At 31.1% G+C, this 26394-nt stretch overlaps 1 protein-coding gene across 1 annotated transcript; it reads left to right on the forward strand.

The window, feature by feature from the left end:
- Positions 1–2528: 2528 nt before the first annotated feature.
- Positions 2529–26239, forward strand: LOC132743878 (heat shock 70 kDa protein 12B-like). Its single transcript, XM_060732457.1, has 5 exons — positions 2529–2604; positions 10457–10598; positions 20811–20962; positions 23280–23501; positions 26087–26239. Exons 2-5 carry the CDS (start codon positions 10460–10462, stop codon positions 26234–26236), a joined length of 663 nt encoding a protein of 220 aa, XP_060588440.1. The 5' UTR covers positions 2529–2604; positions 10457–10459; the 3' UTR covers positions 26237–26239.
- The last annotated feature ends 155 nt before the right edge of the window (positions 26240–26394 follow it).

Consider the following 26394-nt stretch of genomic DNA (forward strand, 5'->3'; position numbering starts at 1 on the left):
GATGATTGTAGACACTCAACAATCATGAAGTGGTCTACGTTAAAGCTAAGCAAATAAGATAACGAAATAATTAATGATCGAGGTTTCGTTTTACTGGTTGGAAATATAATCTAAAAATCAAAGGTTCGTTAAGTAGGTTCTATAAATACTCGTTTATCCATCGGAAAATCCGTGTTCTTAACCGACCTTTGTTCTTACTTTATAAAAAATTGTTTAGTTTAATTGTGCGGGAAGCTATAAGCATATTGAAAGACTCTCGAATCCGTTCCTGGAACCAACCTGTACTCTGCAATGAATGTAAAGTTTCTTGCTGAAGGAAACAAGGGCTTGCCCTAACAGGGTTTGAACCCACGCGGTCAGCAATCCTTAAATTACTAGTCTGGACTGTTAACCACTCTGCCACGCCCCCACTTTGCTCTGACCTTGGTTTTTAAAAAACATTGCACAAACAATCTTATTATGTCGGAACGTAGGGTTTTTTAAATAAACAAATCGTAATGTTAACTTATGCAAATGCCCAAATGTTACGCTAAAAACGTTTTGAGAATTATATATTACATTTACACAAATGAGTTGTAGAGAATGAAGTAATGTAATGAAAACAAAACTCTAGAAATGAGAAATCAATCATTTTGATTGGTTTGAAAATATGCTCAGTTTATTATTTTACGGGACGTCATTGTAATAAAAGATTCAAAATGCTTTAGATGTTGATTGTGACATTTTGATTATTTTTCTTTCACTTTTCTATTAAATCTTCGTTCGTAAATGTGGTTGTATGTACACTCAGAGCCACTGATAACCGACATTTACATGTTTTGGTATAAATTAGTTATTTGTGGACGGATTTTGTTCAAATTTGGACAATACAAAAAATCATTGTATCATACAATTTACATAGAATTTTATTTACAATTCATTGACAAGAAAATAGAAAAAAAACAAATAGGATACTGTAAAATGAAAAATCACAGAATGGTTGTAAAATCACAGATCTTTATCTTACCACAAGAAACCCACAAATCAATTCAACACCCGATGAAAAAATATTATAGGTACATAATTATAAATTTTAAGTAGGTCGTGGCAAAATTAAATAAGATAACACGTTAATGTTGCCTATAATCAATACAAAGCGAGTCCTATTCAGGGATCTACACTTGTTCAGACGACACTAATTATCCTTGAAACTGCTTTCTCTCAAGTTTTGAAAAATCTTTAAGAATTCTATTTAAGGGGATCTGAATTGCAATAAAAAAAGTATCGGTGGTCCAAATGTAGATCTCCAAGAGTTTACACAGTCTTGCAGCAATAGATGGGTTGCAACCAAATTTTCATTCCGAAACTTGATTTATTTTGAATATATTTTAGCTCTGTCCACTGTTACCAGCAAAACTGTTAAGGTTACATTGTGTCTGAAGATGTAAATGACGATCGGGTTGCATAAATGCCAATCTCTACATATTTTTATAAGTTTGTGTCCGCAATATTATTTATTTGCACACGGCGTGCCGTTAAAAGTTAACTTATCGTACAATTTATGAGGGACGTATCTTATAGTAACAAGCATAAACATTTAGTTGATCGTGTCTGACTGAACTCGATAAGAACAGTAATATTATAATCTGCTATACTATAGCCTTCTTTAGATCGCAAGAGGTCGACTCGTTTGAAATATCGCGTCCAAACGCTATATACCGTTTTATAAGGATCGCTTAACTTTAAAACAAAGTCAAATTTGAAAGATGATCAAATAGGTTAATCTTGTCCTCAAAATATTAAATAAAAGTGTTTTTAGTTGTATTGAGGTGCATCTAAATTGTATGTTACAGAATGTTCAATTTAATAATGAATTGACATCCAAAATTCCTTCCTGAAAAAGTGTGCTATAAAACTCTATGATTTAATTTCGCTTTTCTTTCATTTTCAAGTTCAATTAACCTTCTCTATACATGTTGATATTGTTGCTGGTGATTTTATTATCTCTCAAAATATATGTAATTCTACTACATTTGTCGATTATTTTGTTCGGATAAATTTTATTTACTTCGTGTCAGAAAACTAAACGTTGTATATATTTTATCAATCTTAGATATTACCCTTTAGCCAACTATATATTTTCTGATGGGTAAATATCTCTATTTCCGCCGAAAGTTACAAAAACAATGATTTTTGTGGTAAAAATACAGTTGTTGTTTTTAAATAATATGCATGTAGAGTGAAAACTGAAAAATAGTCAAGAAATTATGCATACGTATTTTAGTTTACCGTGCTGGTGCAAAATTCACTAAAAACATGCACATTCTGTGCAGTCGGTTTTATATTCTATAACAATAAGACTGCATTGTTTTACAAAAACATTCTGACATTTCTCCTGTAGATACTGACATTTAGTGACAAATAGCCAGCCTATCTGCACTTATATTCTTTGATTGCGTCAAGTTGTTCGACCTTTGAATTATCGACAGCCCAATATAAAATACCAAGAAAGGAAGTTAAATCTACTTTTGACATTCTTTAAGGTTATATACTCGTACAAGTACTGACAAAAGTTTTTAAACTGCGCCACTTGATATTTTTGGCATAAGCAGTGCGGATCGTTCGGTAAGTAAAATTTAATGACTTTAAAACTTTTTATTATTTTAAAACAATATTATTAATTGAACAACGTTATCCTTAAAACTGTTTATACAAAATGATAAATATTCCTACTACATTGAATGATACATGTACAAAGGATCAGAATGAAAGACAAAACGGCTTAAGTAAAAGGCTCATTAAAAAGCTTATTAAAAATCGTTCTGGATCTATAAGCTTTTTACCTTTATCTCCTTATGGTATGATGAAAAACATTTTGTACAATGTATAACTTTTTCATCTTTCAAACATATCATTTGGCCGGTATACATATATTTTCTTGTTGTTGTTTTGTCATATCAATTTTTTTATAGTTAATTATAAGAATTTTTGTATCACATAACTTGTGTTGATCTATATTCATGTAGCAATATTTAAATTGAAACATTCTGTTTTTATTTGACAAAGCTTTTGTTTCGGCTTTAATACCACGTTCCGTTAAATGTATTAATAACAGATGTTTCGTTATTTGTTTATCATAAACGTCAATCTTTTGCCTGGGGCAGATAAATCTCGAAAGCTAAGAAAAGCGCTTGTATTAGCATGATAGTAAAGTATTATGTTTTATAATTCATATTTATATCTATGTCATAATTTTCTAACTGTCAATAAATAATTATTTAAAGAATAATCACAATCACAATTCACAATCGAACATGCAAGTAATTATGGAATCGCTGTTACAGTATTAAATTTATATATGTGTGTGTGTGTGCGTGCGTGTGTGCGTGCGTACGTGCGTACTTGCGTGCGTGGCTAAAAACGTTTAAATTTTGTACTTACGATAATTATATTGTTAACTTTCTTAACGTATAATGATTAACCGCCCGGTGTAAAAATAGTTTCATGATCATTTATAAGAAAGCAATGATATCTAGTTTCGATTCGGTTTCAAAAAACATTTAACTTGTACAAGCCACATTTTCAAAATGTGGCCATAAAATAATGTTGATGTTATTTATATTGCTAACATTACAAAATAAACAAGAGCGGGTTGAACCGGGTGATGCTCCCCGAATAGGTTTTGGACACAGGAAGGTTTACCTTCTGTAGTGTCAGATTTTTGTCACAGACAAAGTTCAAAGTCTTAAAACAACCCAAATATTGTGCACGACACATTGTCTCAATATGGTGATCATTTGTGTGAAATAGTTTAAAATCTGACTTCAAATAACGAAGTTATGGACCGGACACGATTTTGCTGCAGGGTTATGCTGTGACCTTGACATTTAAGGTAGCGGTCTAAATGTTGCATGTGACACGACGATTTAATATGGTGATCATCTCTGTGAAATAGTTGTTAAAAGCGACTGCAAGTAACGAAGTTATCGGCCGGACACGATTTTGCTGTAAGGTCACGTTTTGACCTTGACCTTCAAGGTAACGACCCAAATGTTGCGCGCGACACATTGTCTCATTATGGTGATCATTTCTGTGAAATAGTATTAAAATCCGACTTCAAATAACGAAGTTATGGACCGTACACGATTTTTCTGCAAGGTCATGCTGTGACCCTGACCTTCAAGGTAGCAACCCAAATTTTGTGCACGACACGTCATCTCAAAATGGTGATCATTTCTGTGGTATAGTTTTAAAATCTGACTTCAAATAACGAAGTTTTGGGCCGGACACGAGTTTGCTGCAAGGTCATGCTGTGACCTTGACCTTCAAGGTAGCGACCCAAATGTTACGCGCGACACGTCGTCCCAATAAGGTGATCATTTCTGTGAAACAGTTTTAAAATCTGACTTCAAATAACAAAGTTATGGGCCGTACACGATTTAGCTGCAAGGCCATGCTGTGACCTTGACCTTCAAGGTAGCGATCCAAATGTTGCTTGCGACACGTCGTCTTGTTATGGTGATCATTTCCGTGAAATAGTTTTAAAATCCGACTTCAAGAAACGAAGTTATGGACCGGAAACATACAGCTTGTTTCAATTTGGCAAATGAAGCAATTATAACTAGTAGTAGTAGAAGCAGTAGCAGCAGCTGCAGCTGCAGCAGCAGTTGCAAGTAGAAGTAGTAGTAAATTTTTAGTAAGTTTTGACGTCACCTCCTATGACGTTATAACAACACCCAGACTGCGATTACGTTTGTGTTTGCTTACATATGCATGTGATGGCCATAATGTTTAAATTATTTCAAAACTTGTCAGTCGTCCAACAGTCAAAAAGATAAGGGAAAGATAATTGAACTTCCTGGTGAGGTTGTAGCGGCACATTACATAATTTGAAATTACATTTCTTAATAAAACAAACACTTAAATTCCAAAACTGCAACAAATATTTTTAGAATAGTACTACTTGGAAATGGAGTTGTTTTCAAAAAAAACAATTTGCATGTCAATGCAGCTGCAATTTAACACCTACGATAAATATTCAGTTGATAGGTAAAGCTCGTTTGATGGGACGATACTGACAGAGTTGTTTACAAATATATTTGTGCACGTCCTTACAATATTGCTGTAAACTCAAACACAAATAACAACAAACTGTGTTAACGGAGAGTTTTCACTTAACATGGGTAATTAAATAAATCAAATACAATGTTGTCAAACTAAAGAACTTAATAATATTTTGAAATGAATTTATCCCCATTTGCTACATATCCGAAATTTTAGTTAGCTGTTCCTGAGAGATAAATTAAATATAAAACTGGGTAAGAAAGGGGATGGGATTGGAAGTGATAGATTCCGTCGATCACGTTTCTTGGCAAGCAAGTATATGACCTGATAAAAAATTATGTAGGGCGAATGATTGTAGGCACCCAACAATCATAAAGTGATCCGAGTTATAAAAAGCAAATAAGTTAAACAAATAATAAATGCTCGAGATTGCAATTTACCGATAAGAAATATAATCTAAAAATCAATGTTTTTTCAAGTAGTTTCTATATATGCTCGTATATCTGTCGATAAAACCATGTACATCATCTACTTGAAAACATTGCGCAAACAATCTAATCCTGTCGTAATGTAGGGTTGTTTTTTCATATGCATATCGTAAAAGCGCATGTATGCCCGAATTTTACACTCGAAACACTTTTTGAATGAGTTGCAGAGAACATAGTCATGTTAGGACAACACAACTATAGACTTTAATAAAAAATCAACAAAAAAGTGCTCGATAAGTTATTTCAAAATTAATGAATTAAATGTTCACGAATTTGAATTTTGTTAGGTGTTTCCTAGGCAATCTCTTCACGTAAGTTCTAAAATGTGAGTGATGATTTAAATTTCGTGAAGCATTTATGTTTTCCTACTTAAATCTGTTAAATAAAAAATACATGAAAAGGAATACTAAGGTTTTTTTTTCAAGATTGGTAGTTGTAAGTGTAAACAACTGTGAAAATGTTTTATCTGTATATTTAGACTAAAGTGGAATCTGCTCGTGTAGTTAGTAATGCTTTTGTCCTTTTATCGATGTTTATTTTATTGGTTTGTTTCATGCGGGAGGTCACTGAAGTGATATAATCAAACTGCTTTAGCTGTTTACAGTAGAATTCGGGTGGGTTTTTTTTCCAAAACTCCATTGCGGTGTAACATATCATTTTCTTAAACAAGAACAATTAATAACGACAAGCTCATGCTGAAAGGAAAATAGAAAAAAACAAGATTTATGAGGTAATGCAGTGTTCACGTATCCAGCACACGACCAAGCAAAGAGGTCTGGCGTCCGTCGCCGTCCATGTCCGATCGTCCGTCGCAAACATTTTATAAACCACAACTCCTCTTGAACCAAACTTCACTGAAATGAGTCTTGCGTGGTCACGTATAAAGTTATTCAAATTGTTCTGCACAGTTGCATAAGTAGGCCTGCACAGTTGCATAAGTAGGTAAAATGGATAAAAATTTGTTTTAGGAAAATGTTAATTTCAAAATGCTTCTTTTTTTTAAATTACAATGCACAGTTTTTAACATCATCTAGAAATCCTAAAGCAAAGTTGATTAAATGGTATCTCTAGGATCAAACGTTGTCCCGTCCTTGAGCCATTGGATTTCCTGTTACGTTCTTATCCTATTCTCTCAACGCTCAAAAGCTAAAACTTAAATGTTTGGCATGAACCATTATCTAGTGAACCTTCTACACAATTTTTGAAATAATAGCCCTGCACTTAACATTGGCTGTGCCGCGAGGGTCATGTGTTTTCCTTACATAAATCATTATAGTTTGGGATTAGAATTAATATATAATTCAAATCACTAAATCATACATAACAAATAATCTATTCATCAACTTTGCCTCAGGAAGCATCTATATCAATCTGACCTCGAGTTGAGTTTATAAAAAGAACTAAACCGACAGTATGACAAAATATCCTCCATGCATAAGAAAATTAAGAAAATAAATAACATAAACTCGTATTTCATGACAAAGAAGTGTGTGTTTAGTTAAAAACAGGTATTTTGTTAACAATTTATGACGTATTAAGGCATTACATTCAGTATTTAAGTCACCTCCCTCTCATGTAATGATTTCTAAAATTATACATGTACAAATGTATTATTGACCTCGATAAATTAAAGTGAAAATTGAACAATAACTATTGGTTATTATCCATGATTATAGTAATACTTCAATACTTTTATCGTTTTATCAACAAAGCAAGAGGCTTATGTAATTTGAAATTGCCTAACGTCATATTATCCTCTCTCCTGAACTATTTCGTCCTCGAAATTGAAAAGCACCATGCTAATTAAACTTTAACAATAATATTGAAAAAATATGTACTTAAAATGTTTAACGATAAATTTAACAATAACAACAGGTATCCGAAATAATGTTCCCAGAAAGTTTATGTCAGAAACTTGACAGTTGTAAAAAAATCGTTACCGATACTGAACTTCCGGTAACCAGTTTAAAGTAATAAATTTCAAGATACCTTTTCAAAAAGTAATTTATTAATGAATGAAACTTTTTTAATTGAATTTCATCAAAGATTTTAAGAGTCTTTTCTTTCCAATCCTCACAGTACGAGCTAAGTGTCTCTCTGTAACTTACCAGGCATTACAGTATCATGAATTTTATAAATCATGCTGGGGTTGCAACATAATAGGTCTTCCTGGACGGTCGTCATTCTAATTCCCTGTCTGCTAAGCTTAAATTCGAAACCTTACTTTTCTCTGTATCATATGGAAATGCATTATTCCTTAGTGATGATTCTATATTAGTATGGATAGTCTTAGTTGTTTAACTATCCTTACCTATAAATGAACGCAAATGCACAGTCTGTAATGTGTTAGAAGATGAATTCCATTTTTAAATTGTATTACAATGTAGAATGTACTCTCAATTAAGAACACAATATATTCCAATTTGTTACTGGAGAGCTCCAAATATGTTTAAATTTATAGAATTAATGAATACTATACTGAAAATCAATTGTTAATTAGAAAACTGAGTATACATATTTCAAAAGCATTCGTGATGCGCTTTGATATTTTATATGGAGCTGATAAGCATGTTATTGATTTTATAACTTTATACTATACTTTTGTTAAAGCTAGAGTTATATTACTACAGCGTATGTTTCTCTTATTATAGCATTGTTCAAATTGACAGGTTGGTAAATATATGTTAGTCATATGAATATGTGATATTTCTTCTATGTCAGTCATGTAAATCGGTGATACATCCCTATATAATATAATTTTTACATCTCAAATATATGTAAATCTAGATGTTTATTTTACAAGCGAAACTGCTGTTATCTAATTGTTCCTCCTCATATCTTGTCATTGATGGCAAGATCTGGGAAAGAGGAAATACATAAGTAACATCTTTAGATTTACCGGGTGGCTAATCTTGTATTTCGCTTTTGACAAGATTATGCCCCTTAAGTTTTCAATCTATTCTTCATATAAAGTAGTTCAGTAACGCCATATACATTTGTTTGGACAATGCACATAAATATAGCAGTTTAATCCATTTCATTAGGATATCACAGTTAATCAAGTTAAGAAATATATTATATTCCATCATATCGGTATAGCGGTGTCTATTTCTATACTGTACATTAAACGTTCCACAACTCGATATATAGGTCAGTCGATATGACCATATTGATTATCTCCCAAAAATCGCACAATATGTAAAGTTCGCTATCAGTAACCCAAATTGTTTGAACAATACACATTTATATACAAATTTGTTCCATTTTATTAGATAACTGCAGTTAATTATGTCAAGAAATTATATTGTATGTCAATATATTGTTAAAGCTATAGTGCGGCGGATGTTACATAACTCGTTATACAGGTCGAGCAATAAGACATAACAATTATCTCCCGTTCTAAATCAAATTTGTTAAATAAATGCTTTAAATATAACTGTTGTCAAAAATGGTGTATGCAATATGTAAAATGTATGTAAAGTTCACACTTTCGTTATCAATATGATTTAAATTCAATATTCAATTGAGAAAGATTTTAATCAGTCAAATTATCTACTTCATTAGTGATAGATCTAATCTAATATGTAAATTCAGTATAATTGGATTTTTGTCACATACGACGAAAATGTGAATCATTATAAACATGTACATCATGTAAAAGTTGAATATATGTTTTCATTTCCTATGTAAAATGTGCTACTGTAGTGCATGTATGAGATCATGTCAACTTAATATTGATGCACGTTTGCCATATTATATATTTTGCAAATTGTACCACATGGGTCTATGACCTTCTGGGAAAAGATAAATAAACTTGTCGTATAAACATGTCGTATGAAAATAATGAGTCACTGCTTTTTAACGATTTTGTCCTTTTTGAAAAAGTCACTTTCTTTGTACATTTTAGGGTACTATAAGACTTTTGTCTTTAATTGATTATTAACATATTTAAGTCATTGTTGACTTGACAATGCAATAACTGTAAGAATCGGCTTTGAAATATTAAGCAGTTCGGGCCGAGAACAGGTACGAAATGACACTTAAAGGGAGAAGGTTCGTATGGATACGTGTCCTTTCATACTAAAGTATTGATTTCTAAGCAAAACACAGCTATATGATAGAAAACATAGCTGTTGAAACATTTGTTCAAGAAAAGTTGTTATCAAAAGCCGAAATGGCGACGCATGGAAGTGGCTTGAAGACAGATAAAGCTCAAAAATAGATAGAGAAATTTCATAATACGTAAATCGTTGTCACAATGATGCAACGCTTTGATTTCTTTCAATGTCCTACTAAGCCCTCGGACATATAGTATCATCCCGCCTGTCAGTCTGTATGTATGTCTGTTTGTCCAAACGTGTTAAGCGTTAATGCTTGTATATATCTTAAACTTTACATGGAAATTCTAAATAGGCATTAAAAGGTTAAATTTAGTTTGCAAATGAAGTTTATTTCTTTACCTAATTGTTTATATTTTATCCGATGTCCTTCATAAATCTTTGACAATCTTCTAACTTTGGGTGAGGTAATGGTTACTGGCTTTAACGGAAAGCTCATATAAAATGCTAAAATAGGTTCTTACACTTTTATAACGTGATATATGTTTTACATATTTATTACGAGCAAACCATTTTGTTAAATGCCAACCATTAGTGTATATATTTAATTAACCTGCTTTGGAAAAATTTAATGTTTTTCATCAAATAGAAATGACATACCAATTTATATTTTTCTGACAATAGCTTAAGGTCATGACTATGCCTAGTTATACAATATACCCCCTTCTATAACTTAGTGAATGGATAAACCTTTTTAACAAATTGGTAACCTCAGCAATAATTGACAGAGTCACATTTCTTTACTAAACTCGTGTCATTGTTCTACCTTATTATAGAAACATATTAACAGCAAGTTTGTTATTACAGGCAATGAGCTCGATAGTTGTGGTTGCCATTGATTTTGGGACAACATACTCAGGATGGGCGTTTTCATACAAGTCTGACTACGAACGAGATCCTCTGCACATAACAGCAAAGGCTGTTCGTAACTCATGTATATCGCATAAAGGTACAATACTGTCACCTTCAGTTTATATGTTTTAAATATAAAACGCTAAATAAGGAGGACTTAAAGTCATAAACAACATTTTTCCGCATCAAGATTTTCCATCCCTAGATATATTATATATTATCTAAACATATGCATCATTATACTTTCGAAAAAAGAAGTTTGTGGGGATATACTGGAGTAAGCTGATGGTCGGTCCGAAAGTTGCGCTGTCCGTTGCAGATTTCTTGTCCGGAACATAACTCAGAATGTATCAAATATTTAAATATCAACTTTAAATTTTGTAGGTAGATAGATATCATAAAGCAAAAATGCAGTGCAAAGGAACAGTAACTCTGCTAGCCAAATTTTAGAGTTACTGCCTGTGTTAATTTTTACTCTTTGAACTTTTTTCGGGACATAACTCAGAAACTACAAGAGATACCAACAAGAAACTTTGAAGGTAGATAGATAACATCGGGTACATATGTGGCGCTAAAGAACGTTAACTTTACCTAATTTTGGAGTTATTGTCCTTTTTGTATGTTTTACACTTTGAAATTTACAAGAAACGTGTGCATAAAAATCGTTACTCTGCTTTTCTTATGTTGGAGTAAGTGCACTTTATTCAAGTTTACACTTTGAACTTTGTCCGGGACATAACTCTGAATAAACAAGAAGTATCAACAAGAATCTTATTTTAAGCAGAATGATCTCATTTGGGTAGAATTGTAGTGCATAAGAAGCGTAACTCTGCCTTGCCTAATTTTGTAGTTATTGTCATTTGTTAATTTTCAGACTTGAACTTCTGCGGGACATAACTCTGAAAATTTAAGACAAAAGTATCAACAATAAATTTATTATGTAGCTAAATCTCATTTAGAAGAAGGGAGGTGTAAAAGAAACGCAACTCTGCCTTTCCTCATTTTGGAGTGATTGCCCTTTGTTCATTTTTACACTTTGAACTTTGTCCGGGACATAACCTGTGAACTATAAAAGATATGAACTTTAAACTTTGAAGGTATAGATCTTACTTAGTAGAAGTTCAGTGAATAAGAAACGTAACCCTCTTATCCCAAATATTGGAGTTTTTGCCCTTCGCATTTTTTACACTTTAAACTTTGTCCGGGACATAACTTAAAACTAAAAGTACAAATGTTGCTTCAATGCAGCAATTGAGAAGCTCCGCGCAACAAAAATGCGCTAATTACAGATACTTGACCAAATCATTCCTACACACAGGTCATTTTTCTATTTAGTTTTAGTACTATTGTACATTATTCTGGATGTTTTGTAAATCATTTAAATTTGCCTAATTATACTTATCGTATGCACTGTTCATTAGATGGGGGCCAGATATTAATTTTTTTTAAAAAAAATATGCTTTCACTGAAGCCTACCTTGTAAGGAAATTAATTCCAATACAAAAAAAAACACTTACAAGACTTGTAATGTGGCATGACTGTAGTGCAACATTGTTCTGTTTGTGTCACTACTGCAGTCAGTTATATTAGATGATAAAAAATATCAAAGCATGTACATTTTCTTTTTCACCTATAATGCTACTCATTTTCTACATATCAACACCTTATCATGGTAAGAAATAACAGCCACCGGAAAATATTTGCCCCAAAGTGGTAAACATTTCTACCATTTATACTTGCCCTAAACACTTGAAAATCATTTCATCTGATAGATTTAAGGTTAATTAGAAATAATTGACTTCATTTAATGCATTTTACCTTATCAAAAATCTTATTCTAAAAATGTGTCCGGGTGGAATTTTATGTATCCGGGCGGAATTACTTAAATTCCAATTGGAATTTTTTCCAACATTTTTATATATTCCAACGGGATTTTCAATATCATTAACGTATCCTTAATGATTTTTCTGACAATTTTGAGGAACTTATTCGATGAAGTTTAAGAAAAAAAAACATTTAAAAAGCGGGAAAAAAATCCGACTGGATTTTTACAGAAAATTTTTAATAATTATAAAAGTGATTATAATTAAAGGCAAATGATAGTTTTCCATTAAAATTAACATAATTATACACGCTGAATTACCAACAAGGTGTTTTGAAAATATATGAAAATCCAATTGGACTTATTTCTAATTATTTTTGTTGGAAAAAAATCCAACTGGAACTTTTTCAAATAAAAAGTAATTGGAAAAAAATCCAATTGGATTTTCCTCAATTGATTCCTCGAATGAATCGAAAGGTATCCATTTAATTTTCTTTTAATAAGAGATAACGAATTATTAATAATTATGATGATAAAATAAACTAATTATGATGATAATAATAATAATAATAATAATAATAATAATAATAATAATAATAATAAAATAATATAATAATAATAAAAATAATAAAATAAGAAAAATACATGATGCAATTATAATTTAAATAATTATTACTTTTATTCATCATTATTATCATTATTATTATAATTATTATTATTATTATTATTATTATTATTATTACTATTTTTATCATTATTACTTGTATTAATGTTGGTAGTGGGGTGATAGTGATAGGGATGATGATGATTGATGATGATTGATGATGATGTTGATGATTATTATTATTATTATTATTATTATTATTATATTGTTATAATTATTATTATTATTATTATTATTATTATTATTAGTAGTAGTAGTAGTAGTATCATTATTATCATTATCATCATCATCATCATCATCACCATCATCATCATCATCATCATCATCATCATTATTATTTTATTATTATTATTATTATTATTATTATTATTATTATTATAATCCTCATCATCATCATCATTATTATTATTATTGTTATGCAGCAAGTGACGATGAACTAAGAGACATCTGATGACCATATTTTCTTTTCAATGTTTTCTTTGGTTTAACCAGAATTGTATATCATAGATGAATGGGTGGACGAAAGACATTGTTTATCATGAATTTTGGAAGGCTTGCTAGGGATTAGAATAATTAAATGTATTTTCTTTGAAACATACAAAACAGTAGTCAAAATAAACAAAGTATGTTTTATTTTATTATTATTCTTGTAACAAATCAACAAACAGTATATAAGAATAGTAACAAAAGGGACTAATATAGTTATATTACAAACATATTTTTCATGTCAAATTTAAAAAAGGTTTCTATTAATACCTGGGGTGCGTTTCATAAAGAATCCTAAGTCTAAAACATAAGACTGAAGTTAGGACTGGAATAAGATTGCACTTAGGAGCGTTTCAAGAAACTGTCTTAACTCCTGTACTTAGGATTAGTCCTAACTTTTTACTTAAGACAAAAACTTCCTAATGGAGATAAAAATATTCACTTGTTCCATATCCTGTAATATGTCATTGTCATGTGAAAAAGTGTAGAATGGCAGATGATTAAATATAAAAATGCTGTAAAATTGACATTTTGTAAAAATATACAGTAATATTTCTTATACATATATTTACTTACTTCTAATCTCCTTCATATCATTAATGTTCTAATTGTAACCTTGAGCACGAAAAATTTTTTTCCTTTCCTTTAACATCATTCTTAAATTGCATACTTTCTTGAAAAAATATTCCTTATTTTACTCAAATGTAAAATATCCTCTTAATATTTATGAGACATTTGAGTGAAGTATTGTAGAATAATGCTTCTAGTATAAATGTACTAAAAAACGCCGATAGCGGAGTTATTTATTACGAAGCTTTTGAACGATTAACCGTATATTATTTTACTGTAACGTAAGAAAAGATAATATCTATTTCCATTCTAACATTGTAATAAAAAAGATAATCAATAAAAACATGTTGAACATTATTAAGCATAGTTCTAAGTAATTTATCTTACGTCATTTGGTTTATATGACGTCATATCTGACTTTATATTATGTGTTATCTTTCCTTTTTCATGCAATGCATAATTATTTATGACTAATGCACTTGACTGCTTTATCTGTTTATATAGGGGAATAATGTGAAGCGTGTTTGAATTTTATATATATATAAGTATTAAAAATTCCTGAATCTTGAAAATAAAACATACGCCAAACTAAGTCCGGCAAAACCATATCAGTCACAATGTCAGTCATAGGCCTAAATACTATGAGTAGAATCTAGATTTACTAATTAATAAAACATATCAATACACTGGTTAGCAAAAATGAACATGTTTATTTTAACAAAATTTTTATTTACCTTAAAAATATTTAATTAAGTCATATACACGTAACCAATACTTATTATAATTCATATTGAATCAGTGTAATTATAACAAAAAAATATTTAATATTACAGGTATTAAAATCCTTTTCTTCACTTATGACCTTTATTTTAACATATAGAGAATAAAACAGGAGCTGCAATGTTTTTTCAGCACTTGTTTTTGTTTTTATGACTTAAGACAAAAGTTAGGAGTGCCCTGAGGCACCTATAGGAATAGTCCTAAGTTTAGTCTTAAGATTGTACTTAGGACTTTTCTTGAAACGCAGTTTTATCACAGTTTTGCACTTACGACTAAAATCGGTCCTAAGATTCTTTATGAAACGCACCCCTGGGACTTAAGATACAGTAGTTATATTTCAAGTCCCAGAAGATACAGTAGTTATATTTCAAGTCCCAGATAAAAACTGAAAGTAGAACACACACTGGAATGAAAAAAATGGATGAATTTAAATAAACAAAATAAATCAGTTTATTTTTTGTTATACCCGTTAAAGATCCTGTATCATGTCATCAAAGTGGTTTATCACACTAAGAGAAAATATATATATGTACATAATTATAAAAATAAAACAATATTCAAACATCGAAGAATATGTAAAATATGTACTGCAAATATTTGTGCATATCATATGTAATCATCAAAATATAGGCATTCATTTTTTTTATTGTAAAATTCGACTTAAACTTTATAGAAAATAAATTTCTAATTACCTCCCTTTATTTACATGAAATGTTAAATTCGGTAATATCTTTATGAATAATGCTTTTGGAACCTAAAATATTGATAAATCTTAATTTGAGCATCATATTTATGATTTGAAACCATAAAAAATGTGTTACAGGATCCTTAACAAAAAAAATGGTACATTAAAATCATGAATAAACTTGAATGGCATGCTGATATGGTGAAACATTATTTATCAATATATGGGAAGACTGTCACCTAAATTTTTAGACAGCTATGAAGAAAGGTATTGTTAATTGATTTATTGGGAGATCAATCTATCAAAACTTCGGGAAATCATTTTCGATTTAAATATCCACGGTAGGAAAATGTCAGAAGTATTATCAGGGGAGTTATTATTTTAACGGAAAGTACCTACGGAAAAGATATAATACTATGATATATCAATTCGTAAAAATGGCCTGCTTAATTTTGTTTCGATAAATTTATAAAGATTTATTTTTTAATATGTTTGCATTTCATTTCCTGCAAAATTCTCCATTCTCCAGTTAGTTATTTAATACCATAGCGCGACACGAATGACCGTTTCGTTTAGTTTCAGACGCGCTAAACAAAAACTTCTTCTATAAATAGATTTTCGTGAAATTTGATCCCGTTCCCATTCATTAATATGACATGCTGCAAATCACCGAAGATGAAACCAATATATGACTTTAGAAGGAATTCTTCTTTCCGAATTTACTTTTAGCTGTAAATCGAAGGGATTAATTGATAAAAATCGGATCTATGAACAAAAAATAGTAAACACAAATATCTCCGTGCCTGTTAGGTTACTTTTTTCAATTATTTTTAATCGGAGGCTACGTCCCAATATTTTTAACGATTTATTTTTAAATTTAAATACATTCATAGAGAATGTTTAAAGTAACACTTGATTATTTATCAAATTTTTGGTGTCACGTGAGAAATTGATAAAGGATAAAAGTCATATATTATGTAGACAAACAACGTTCGCTTCGACGTTACTCAGTCTGTTGTTTATTTGCAATTTTCAAAACATAATTTGATAAACTTATTAAGTCACTAAGTTATTAGTAGGTCTATTGTCCTATTGATATGTACCGGCAAATTTCTTTCTCGCAGCTAGTAAAAACACGTGGAATCTATTGCTTTAAAAAAAGTCTAATGTGTATGCTCATATATGTTATTATCAACATAAAATGGAAGATGAAAATAAGGGCAAGTTTAAATTTGACAACTTTGGATTATTCCTAATACTTTAATTATAATGCTTCCTTCTGATAAAACCATACGCAGGTCAAGTCTTTTTCCATCTTTTATCCTTTTACGTAGCTATTTATACATCTGCTCCAGTACAGTAGAATAATTATTATTATTGTTGTTGTTGTTCTTGTCATCGTTGGCGGCGGCGGCGTCACTATCATCATCATTTTTGATGTTTTTTTTTCATTATCCAGTTCGTATAAATATACATTGCATACATTATACAAATTTAACAAACATTTTACAAATTGTTTTAATTGCAAGAATAAACAATGGTACATCAGGAAAAAAAACATTTATAGAAAATAAGTAGATTTAAACTTATTTACAATTATGTTAAATGTTACATTATTTAACATTAAAAATACGCCCGTCACAAAAGCTTTTGACAGAGATGTGGGCATTATAAATATGCATATAGGAGATATATGCTCTGGGCAATATCTGGACAATATCTGGATATTTTATCATCTCTAGTGACCTTGACCTTGCAAATATTAACCTCAATTGCATGTGCCACACTTGTATTCATGATAGTTATCATTTGTGTTACAATCCATCACTAAATGATAACTAAATGGTACGAATACACATTTTCGATACTTTTATCTGAACTTTGACCCTATGTTTGACCTTGACCACAGGCACTTGAATTTCGCACGCCACACTCAATGCATGTCTATCAATGGTGAACATTTGTGCTAAGTTATATTGAAATCCCTCTATGCATGTAGAAGTTTTGCTCCGGACAAGCGTTTTTCAATGACCTCGACCTTGACCTTTGAACTAGGGACCTGGTTTATGTGCGCGACACAGCTTCTCATAGAAGTGGACATTTCTGTGAAGTTTCGTTAGAATTCCTCCTTGTGTGTAGGAGATATGCTCCGAACGAAATTGGACGCCGTCCGCTAGACCGCCCGCCCGCCAGGGGGGAACTATAAAACGACTTGTTTTTGAAACGGGCGTATAAAAAAGAAACGTTTCATAGTGTGTTAATAATATTTAATTGACTCCAGTTAGTAGAGTGTGTTTCATGATGTGAATATGCTCCACTTGTTGTTGTTATGGACATCGGCCTTGTTTTTCATTTATGTGATTAGTCTTTCTAAACGAAGTTTAAATCTAGGGTAATTTAAAAATTTAAAATTTAAAAATTCATTGACGTAAAAATTTAAAATTCATTGACGTTTGGTATAGTTTTCTGGTATTTATTTTTAAAAATGAATTATTTACCTAGGAATAAGATATAGTTAATGCAGTTTGATTTCATAATATTTTGAATATCAACATGATACCAAATTTTGACTGTAGAATCAAACCGAGCCTGCAACATTTTCAATTTTGCGGTGTTGGGCTTTCTTTAGGGATTCTGTATTTATCTATTTTGTTAAAAAATTCATGATTTGACACCAAAATGGTTGAAATTGTTGAAATTAAGAGCATTCCTAAAATAAAATGTACATTAGATTATGATGCTGTGATGCAAAACTCGGATAATAAGCACTGAGAACGCCTTTTAAAATCTAGATCTAATATTAAATTTTTCAATATCTTATATATATTTAGATTACATTTAAATATAAGTTGTTTTTATATCAATTTAACATATTTTCATGTGCTTTAACCCATTTTCAGTGTCGCTCCAATTTAATGCGTTTAACCAAAGAGCATTTTAGGAGCTTTCAATGACAAACATTTGAAGCCCCCCACCCTCCCCGATGATTGTAATATTGAATAATTTTATCTCTTGATATTTTTTCTGGTTTGTTGTCCCACAGAAAGTTACACATGAGCTTCTTTATTTAATTTATGATATCTTGGTCTGGATTATGTAAAACTGTAAGAGGATAAATGAGCCGTGTCATGACAAAACCAACATAATGGGTTTGCGACCTGCATGGATCCAGACCAGCCTGCGCATCCGCGCAGTCTGATCAGGATCCATGCTGTTCGCTGTCAGTTTTTCGACTTGTAAAAGGGTTGGTAAGCGAACAGCATGGATCCTGATCAGACTGCGCGGATTCGCAGGCTGGTCTGGATCCATGCTAGTCGCAAACCCATTTTGTTGGTTTTGTCATGGTGCGGCTCAAATAAGTTTGGGCACTGCAAAATGTTTAAGAACGGTTATTTTCAAACAGGGCCTAGTTTCCATCGTTTTCATTATGCAAACGGTGATCGTAAGCATTTCGTTATGTTATTGGTGAATGAATCATTATTATAATTATTATTATTATTATTTTTATTTTTATTGTTATTATTATTATTATTATTATTATCATTATTATTATTATCATTATTATTATTATTATTATTGTTATTATTATTATTATTATTATTGTTATTATTATTATTATTATTATTATTATTATTATTATTATTATTATTATTATTATTATTATTATTATTATTATTATTATTATTATTATTATTATTATTATTATTATTATTATTATTATTATTATTATTATTATTATTATATTATTATATTATTATTATTATTATTATTATTATTATTATTATTATTATTATTATTATTGTTATTATTATTATTATTATTATTATTATTTATTATTATTATTATCATTTAATAAATGTCAGTCTATTATCATTATAAATCAAAATCTCAATATACGACGGGTGTTCAAGATTTGATGTTACTCGGATTCTATCTCGTTGAAATCGTGCTATATGAACTCAAATCCAATACATGTCGATAGCGTGATACCTGGAGAGTAGTATAGGTCAATATCTCGCTCACAATTTTACTAATCTTGGTACTGTGTACATTGTTTTGCAGCGTACTCGTTACACTCAGAAAAAATATGATTGGAAAGAGAGCTGAAAACATGATTAAAATTAGGGCCTATATCAAAGGTAGGTCTCTGCTTGGCCGAAGGATATTCATCGCGAGGTGTGTGTGTGTGTGTGTGCGTGCGTGCGTGTGCGTGCGTGCGTGCGTGCGTTGGTGCGTGTGTGTGTGTGTGTGTGTGTGTGTGTTATAGCAACGACAAAAAAAATACATTGAAAGCATTCGACAAAGCCTGAAGAAATACGCAAGGGACACTGTCAGGCAGTTAGCTAGAATGACAAATTTGCCTTGAGCACGTGTTCATTCATTTTAAAGAAACATTTTTGGGTTTAGTAAGATTAATGCTAGGTGGATACAACATTCACTAACTGACAACCAAAAGAGGTCCCGAGTTGAAAAAGATAAACTTTTGCTGAAAAAATACCAGAAATACATTTAAAAGGCTTTCGGCAATTTGGTCACAGGTGAAGAAACATGGGTGTATTTTTTCGAACCCAATCGAAAATGCTCTTATAAAATCTGGGCCACCAAAGGCGCAAGGAACCCTAGCGTTGCTAAAAGAATACGAACCATGAAAAAGGTTTTGTATGTAATATTCTTTGATAACAGGGGTCCAGTCGTGCAAATTAGGTAGAACTGTCACATGCAAGTACTATAGAGACGTTGTACTTCGCAAACATAAGAAACACTATAAACGCCGCCCCTCACAAACAGGTTTGAAGTACCTCATACTCTTGCATGACAATGCGCTTGCTCATAAGGCACGAATTGTAACGGAGTTTAAGAAGGCATAAACGGTTGCTGTCCTCCCCCAACCCGCTTTTTTCCATACCTAGACCCCTGTAACTATTTCTTGTTCCCCAAACTAAAATTTTACCTGTCTGAAAAAATAATACAAATCAAGAAATGCTCTGGACTCTGTCATTTACAAGTATCTAATGAGCTTACCCATTGAAGAGTACGAAAACTGTTTCAAAAAGTGGATTGATCGGGTGAAAACGTGCTTTTGCTTAGAGGGGGAGTACTTTGAGGGTCGGGGCAAGTTAAAATGATCTTAACGAATTATATCAAAGAGAAAACACAAAAGTAACATTAATTTTGGAACACTCCTCGAAATTATTCTATGTCAAATGTCAAACAGTATTCTCAAATAAAAGACTTTGATAATTGTTTCTATTTGTAGAGTTTAATTTATTTAATAATGCCCAATCAAAACTATTGGTTTCAGTTCCAACGTGCATTCTTATAAATGCTGATGGAACAACGCCACATTCTTTCGGTTATGATGCTGAGGACAAATATGTTGAAATATGCGAGAAGAGGGAGCAACACCAATGGTTCTTCTTCAAAAGATTTAAAATGATGCTTTTTAAAGAAAAGGTATACTATTTTATATAAATTAATGCCACATATAAACTACAAACGTACATATGTACGCGAGTACGCATCTATGTATCCATCTGTACAGACTGAGACAAAACAAAACACTTTCTCAAATTTATAAAGGATATTTCTTGTGACGTAATTACTTCCCATAAAAATTGCTATCTAATTACTTTCGCAAACGGGTGAAATCTTTTACTGTAAACAAATGTATTTGTAATATGCATCTAAGAATAAGCTTTTACAGAATTAGGAATCATTGATAAGAAGGAGTTATATAGAAAAATCTTTTAAAAGATATTGAATTCACATACAAAACGTGAACATGAATTTATAAGTAAACTGTCATAACTTCATATGATACGTGGTCTTTAGCGGAAAAAGAAATAACATAGGCGAGGACAATTTAAGGGGTGATATTAATATAAAGAATTTTCTTAAAGTTTTTCTTAAAGTTAAAAATGCCTAAATTAATGCTCGCTTCAATACACGTTTTTTCCCGGCAAAAGGCAGGGCTAACCCAGATTTTTTTCTGAAAATCGTTGCAAGCGATTGAGGGAAACAGTTCAGACGAAAAAGACAAATACCGTTTAATTTCCGTTAATATTTTCCTTTATAGTAAAGACGATGAAGGCCATAAAGCTTTTAGTTGCCAAAATTATGACATAAATTGTTTGTAATGCTTTTGTTTGACATAAGGAGTCCGTCTGAGAAAGGTCTGACTTCCTATAAAATATACAGGGAAGAACTGAATATAGATAGGATGTTCTTTTGTCATTTTAAAATTACAGACTAAAATCACGGCCTCTCATTGGCCACTCTTAAATTAGTAAGATAATCTAAAGAATCTCTCTGAAACGCATTTCTTTACAATCTAAAGAAGATTCGGAAACAAACAAAGTTTCTCGGACCTGTGACCGTGATTACCCAATAAAACATCAAACAGCAGTTAACACGGCTTTCAAATTTCATAAAATTAAATTCTCAAGTGCTAAGATTAATAAACATCAGAATGATATGTAATATAAATGACAATTTTGTCTAGGATATCGAAATCACCAGATAATCTCACGATCAATTATACTCAAATGCATAAAAATACCAAAAGACACCACATAACACCACTGAACTTTTCTAGTCGCTCAGAAGATTATGTTAATGTTCGTGATATTATACATGTTTGATTATCTATGTGTTCAATTGATTTGAATTTCATGATGCCCATACATATATCCTCGCATATTAATGAAGCACATGTACAAGTACGTCAATATAATAATAAGTTGAAAATACCGAAACAAGACAGTTTTATTTAGAAACATTTGGACACGTACTTTCTGTAATTATTAATTATGCATTCAAAAACACCGAATAATCTATGCAAGTAAAAGCAGGTTTACTTTGGCCAAGTATCTTTTCAAAAATACCTCTTGTTTTAAGATAATAATTAATTGTGATATTTATACGCAGTTTTGATTTGAATTACTGTTCTTAGAAGAATTTAACAGATTTATGGACACAAACATAGTCAGTGACTACTTCAAGGCGGTATAAACATACACTTCGATACAGTGCCTGTGCATGCTAATAAACATTTGTATTAATAACATGTAACAATAACATGGTATGACCATCATCATGCATTACCTCTGTTTTGGAGAGTATTCAGATAATTATATAAGTACTTTAGGTATTTATTGGCAAACCATTTCTAAATTATGACGGATATGGTACCTGATAATTTCAATGTCTAATAAAATTAAAACTGCACGGTAAAAATGTTTAGCATTTAACAAGATCAACCATTAAACTTTTGAGAAATTACGGGTTACTTGAAAACAGTCCCTAATTTGGGTAAATTTTAAAGAAATTCTTAATTAGGCTGTTTAAGTAGGAAAATGGCCTAACACGTGTGAAAATGGGTGGGGTAAGAAAACATTAAAAAATGTAAGTTGTTTCCGTTATCTAAAAATGGATATCTCTACTGCTAAAACAAACAATACAAATTTAGCCGTTTTTAAACCGCTAGTTTGTTGCCATTTAATGTCCGACTTTAAATGTTTTACACCAATGAAAAGCTTGTGATCTTAGCTTTGTCCCATTATTTATTTCAACACATCGTTAAATATAGCAATCACACCATTTCATATACAGTGAGATACGCAAGCGGTTATCTTTACAGATAAGAATAGTCTGCCGTCTACTTGTTCGGAAACTGTCAATGGGTGTATAAAAATAAATTATCGAGAAAAATCAGAAATATATTTCAAATTTTTAAAAAAAAATAATTGTCTTATTCTATCTAATGTATTAGGGCATGACCAGACGTGATACACTAGAAGATGAGACTGGTAAAAAACTTCCGGCAATGACGGTTTTTTCGCTATCTATTGAGTACTTAAGGAAGGAAATTGTTGATACTCTAAGCAATCAGATTGTTGGCATATTTAATGCGTCTGAAATTGGCTGGGTTCTTACTGTTCCAGCAATATGGAACGATGCAGCTAAACAGTTTATGAGGGAGGCAGCACAACAGGTATGGAGTTGGCCCACTGGTTTTTCACCCTACTTATCTTATAGTAAATCCATCACATTTAAACCAGCATATACGGTACAGGGAATTGATGGCTATAACTTTTAACAACAATACTATCAAACTTAATTTAGCACAACAAAATAGTACATTGGTCCCTGGAATTTTTCGGCAGATTTCAATTGTGTTATCACTATAAAATCATCCAAATAACAATTTCGGTAAATTCTGGTGCATAGCACTGAACACTTTCACCCAAAATTGAGGTCCTGCAAAGATACACAAAAACAGCCCTTAAAGCACTCAGAAATGACACTTCATGTACACAATTACAAAATTTATACTTAAAATATAAACAGTCACACAAGAGATTACTTGAAATGGGCTACTTAAAAATTTAAAAGAACTACTTAAGACTACAGAGGATTGGGTCTTATTCCGTACCGTGGAGACACCGTATATGAATGTGAAAGGATATTGCACATCAACGTTAATTGTTTAAAACTACACTAACGGACTTTGAAAACGCATCAGTTGGGCTTTTGCTTTTTATAGGGAATAGCACATTCGATTTTTAAAATATTTTGTATACTGGAGGAAACATGTGTATACCATTTTCATGTAAAAGATTGTTACTGTCACTGCCTCTGTTGTTGAGTTATAGTAGAATATGCAATATTAACAGGCGTTCACAAAATCACAAGCGACCTGTTTTAATTATTAGACATCATTTCAAAAATGGTTAATATGAATTTCAACAGGAAAATGCTCCCGCTCACATAGCTGTCAGAACAGCTGCATTTCTTCAGAAAATCAAATAAACGTGCTAGACTGACCAGCGATGAACCAGACATTAGGAAAGTATACATTAAACGATTTTGGGGGTAGAGTCATCACGTGTACCCTCTCCCAAAATTTAGCATAATTCCCAAGCCTTTGTGCAAAAAATTGGGAAAACTTTTCAAACATTCAATTGTGGGAACAAAAATTTTAAAAGAGACAAAAGGGGTTTTTGCTTGATTTGGCTAAATTGGTTTTTAAAAACGAGATACCCCGGGAAACTTTACTAAATACATTAAAAAAAAAATATTTAAAAAAAAAATTTTTTAAAAAAAAAAACCCCCTCCCAACGTCCCGGAAAAGTCCTTTCCCGGAAAAGGGGTTGAAACTTAAAAAATCCCAGTAGACTTTTGGGTTTCAGAGGTAGGGGCTATGCTATAAAACAGGGTTGGTTTTTCATTTTTTTTTATTTTCTGATTTGCAAAAAGGAAAATACAATCGAAAATTTAATTCTTAAAAAGAAAATTTACGAAAAAAACATAAAACAAATAGTTTTAAAAACACTTATAAAATGAGAAATTAAAAAAAAGAATATTTTTATTTTTTTACAAGTATAAAAAATTCAATGCATTCAAAGTTTTAAAAATAGCCCTTGGGTTAAATTTTCAATTTAAAAGCACAATCACAAATTTGCGGGTGAAAATCAAAATTTTTAAAAATGAAAAATGCTATTTTGGGGTGTGATTAACCCAATACTTTTGAGCGTATTAACAAATAAATTTAAATGTCGGTATGGAATAATTTCATGTCGGGCCTTTTTTTTGGGGAGAAAAGGTTTTTGCTAAAATAAAATTAACATGTTTAAAAATAGGTTTTTCGGAACAAAAAAAATCGAAAATTTTAAAAAGGATTACAATTCCCAAATGGAAAATTCCCAATTTTGGGAAATTTTTTTGATTTTGATTTAGGCTTTCTTCATATAACTTCCCCGTGGTGCAGGGTTAACGCGCTCGTTTAAGGTGTGAGATGTCTGTAGTTCAAATCACAGTCGAGGCAACTATTTTTTAAGTGTCTTTTTTTAAAGAAGCAGCCACTATATGCAAGGATAAAGTATGGCTGTCATAAAACATGAACATAAATGATTTTTTGATGCAACTCTAGTCACGCAAAATTCCGTATGTATCAAACTCAAACTCAAATCTAAACGCAGTCGCTGCATCTCGTTGCCCTGTAAGATGAATTATAGTATATAAAAAATAATTCTTATACAGGAAAATACATACAGATATACAGTACGATTTAGATTGCAAAGATTAGAAAATACCACAGAGCTGGCAGCCCTTTGATTTTTTTTTCACGCAGTATATCATGTGTTTTTGACTATGACACGACAAAAGAGTCAATGACAGTAACATTTTTAACCTAGAATTATAGATACATGTGTTCTTAACTAAGCAAAGTCCTTAAGTGTATTATAATAAGCTAAATGCTTTTATTGTAAATGACAATAGAATAAAGTAATTAAAATTTGTCTATAGATTATTACTACTATGTTACAAAATTCAAACACTTTGAATCCGTTCATTGAATTCGAACCTCTACTTCCGAATGGAACTATTCATATAGCTATATGCAATCACTGTCCCTATGGAGTTGCGATCTGTCACATCATAATCTTGCTTAAAATATATTTATATACATTCAGTTTTTTCCATTATTTGCATATTTTCTTTTCATACGATAATAATGTAACGGATCTAAGCTGATTCGAATAATGATCAAGTCTATTTAAACTCTTGATTTTATAGGCTGGGATTCCAGGAAAGAACCTTAGGTTATGTCTTGAGCCAGAAGCCGCGTCTATTTATTGTCGTAATCTTCCGGTGAAAAAGAATACCAAGCAAGAAGTTGAATCCATTTTCTCAGTTTTCATCAGGAACAAAGTATCTTGTCCTTGACGCAGGAGGTATTCTTCTTAAATGTATTTCTAACAAAGAAAACGCTTAAACCAACAGTTTTCTAGTTTTATAAACATTTGCATACATGTATTACCTTCTCTAGACCTGTAAGAAAAATCATTTATATTTTTCTTAGAATGATAGTAATATGCCTGTTA

The sequence above is a fragment of the Ruditapes philippinarum genome, unplaced genomic scaffold (assembly GCF_026571515.1).
Source record: "Ruditapes philippinarum isolate M1 unplaced genomic scaffold, ASM2657151v2 ctg3265_1_1_1_1, whole genome shotgun sequence".
NCBI lineage: Eukaryota > Metazoa > Mollusca > Bivalvia > Venerida > Veneridae > Ruditapes > Ruditapes philippinarum.

What these genes read in the sequence shown, in the direction of transcription:
- LOC132743878 (XM_060732457.1), top strand. Translation starts at nt 10,460, where the DNA reads ATGAGCTCGATAGTTGTGGTTGCCATTGATTTTGGGACAACATACTCA. An exon ending in TGATGCTTTTTAAAGAAAAG is followed by an intron (nt 20,963 to 23,279) that starts GTATACTATTTT and finishes CTAATGTATTAG; the next exon opens with GGCATGACCAGACGTGATAC. An exon ending in TGAGGGAGGCAGCACAACAG is followed by an intron (nt 23,502 to 26,086) that starts GTATGGAGTTGG and finishes TTGATTTTATAG; the next exon opens with GCTGGGATTCCAGGAAAGAA.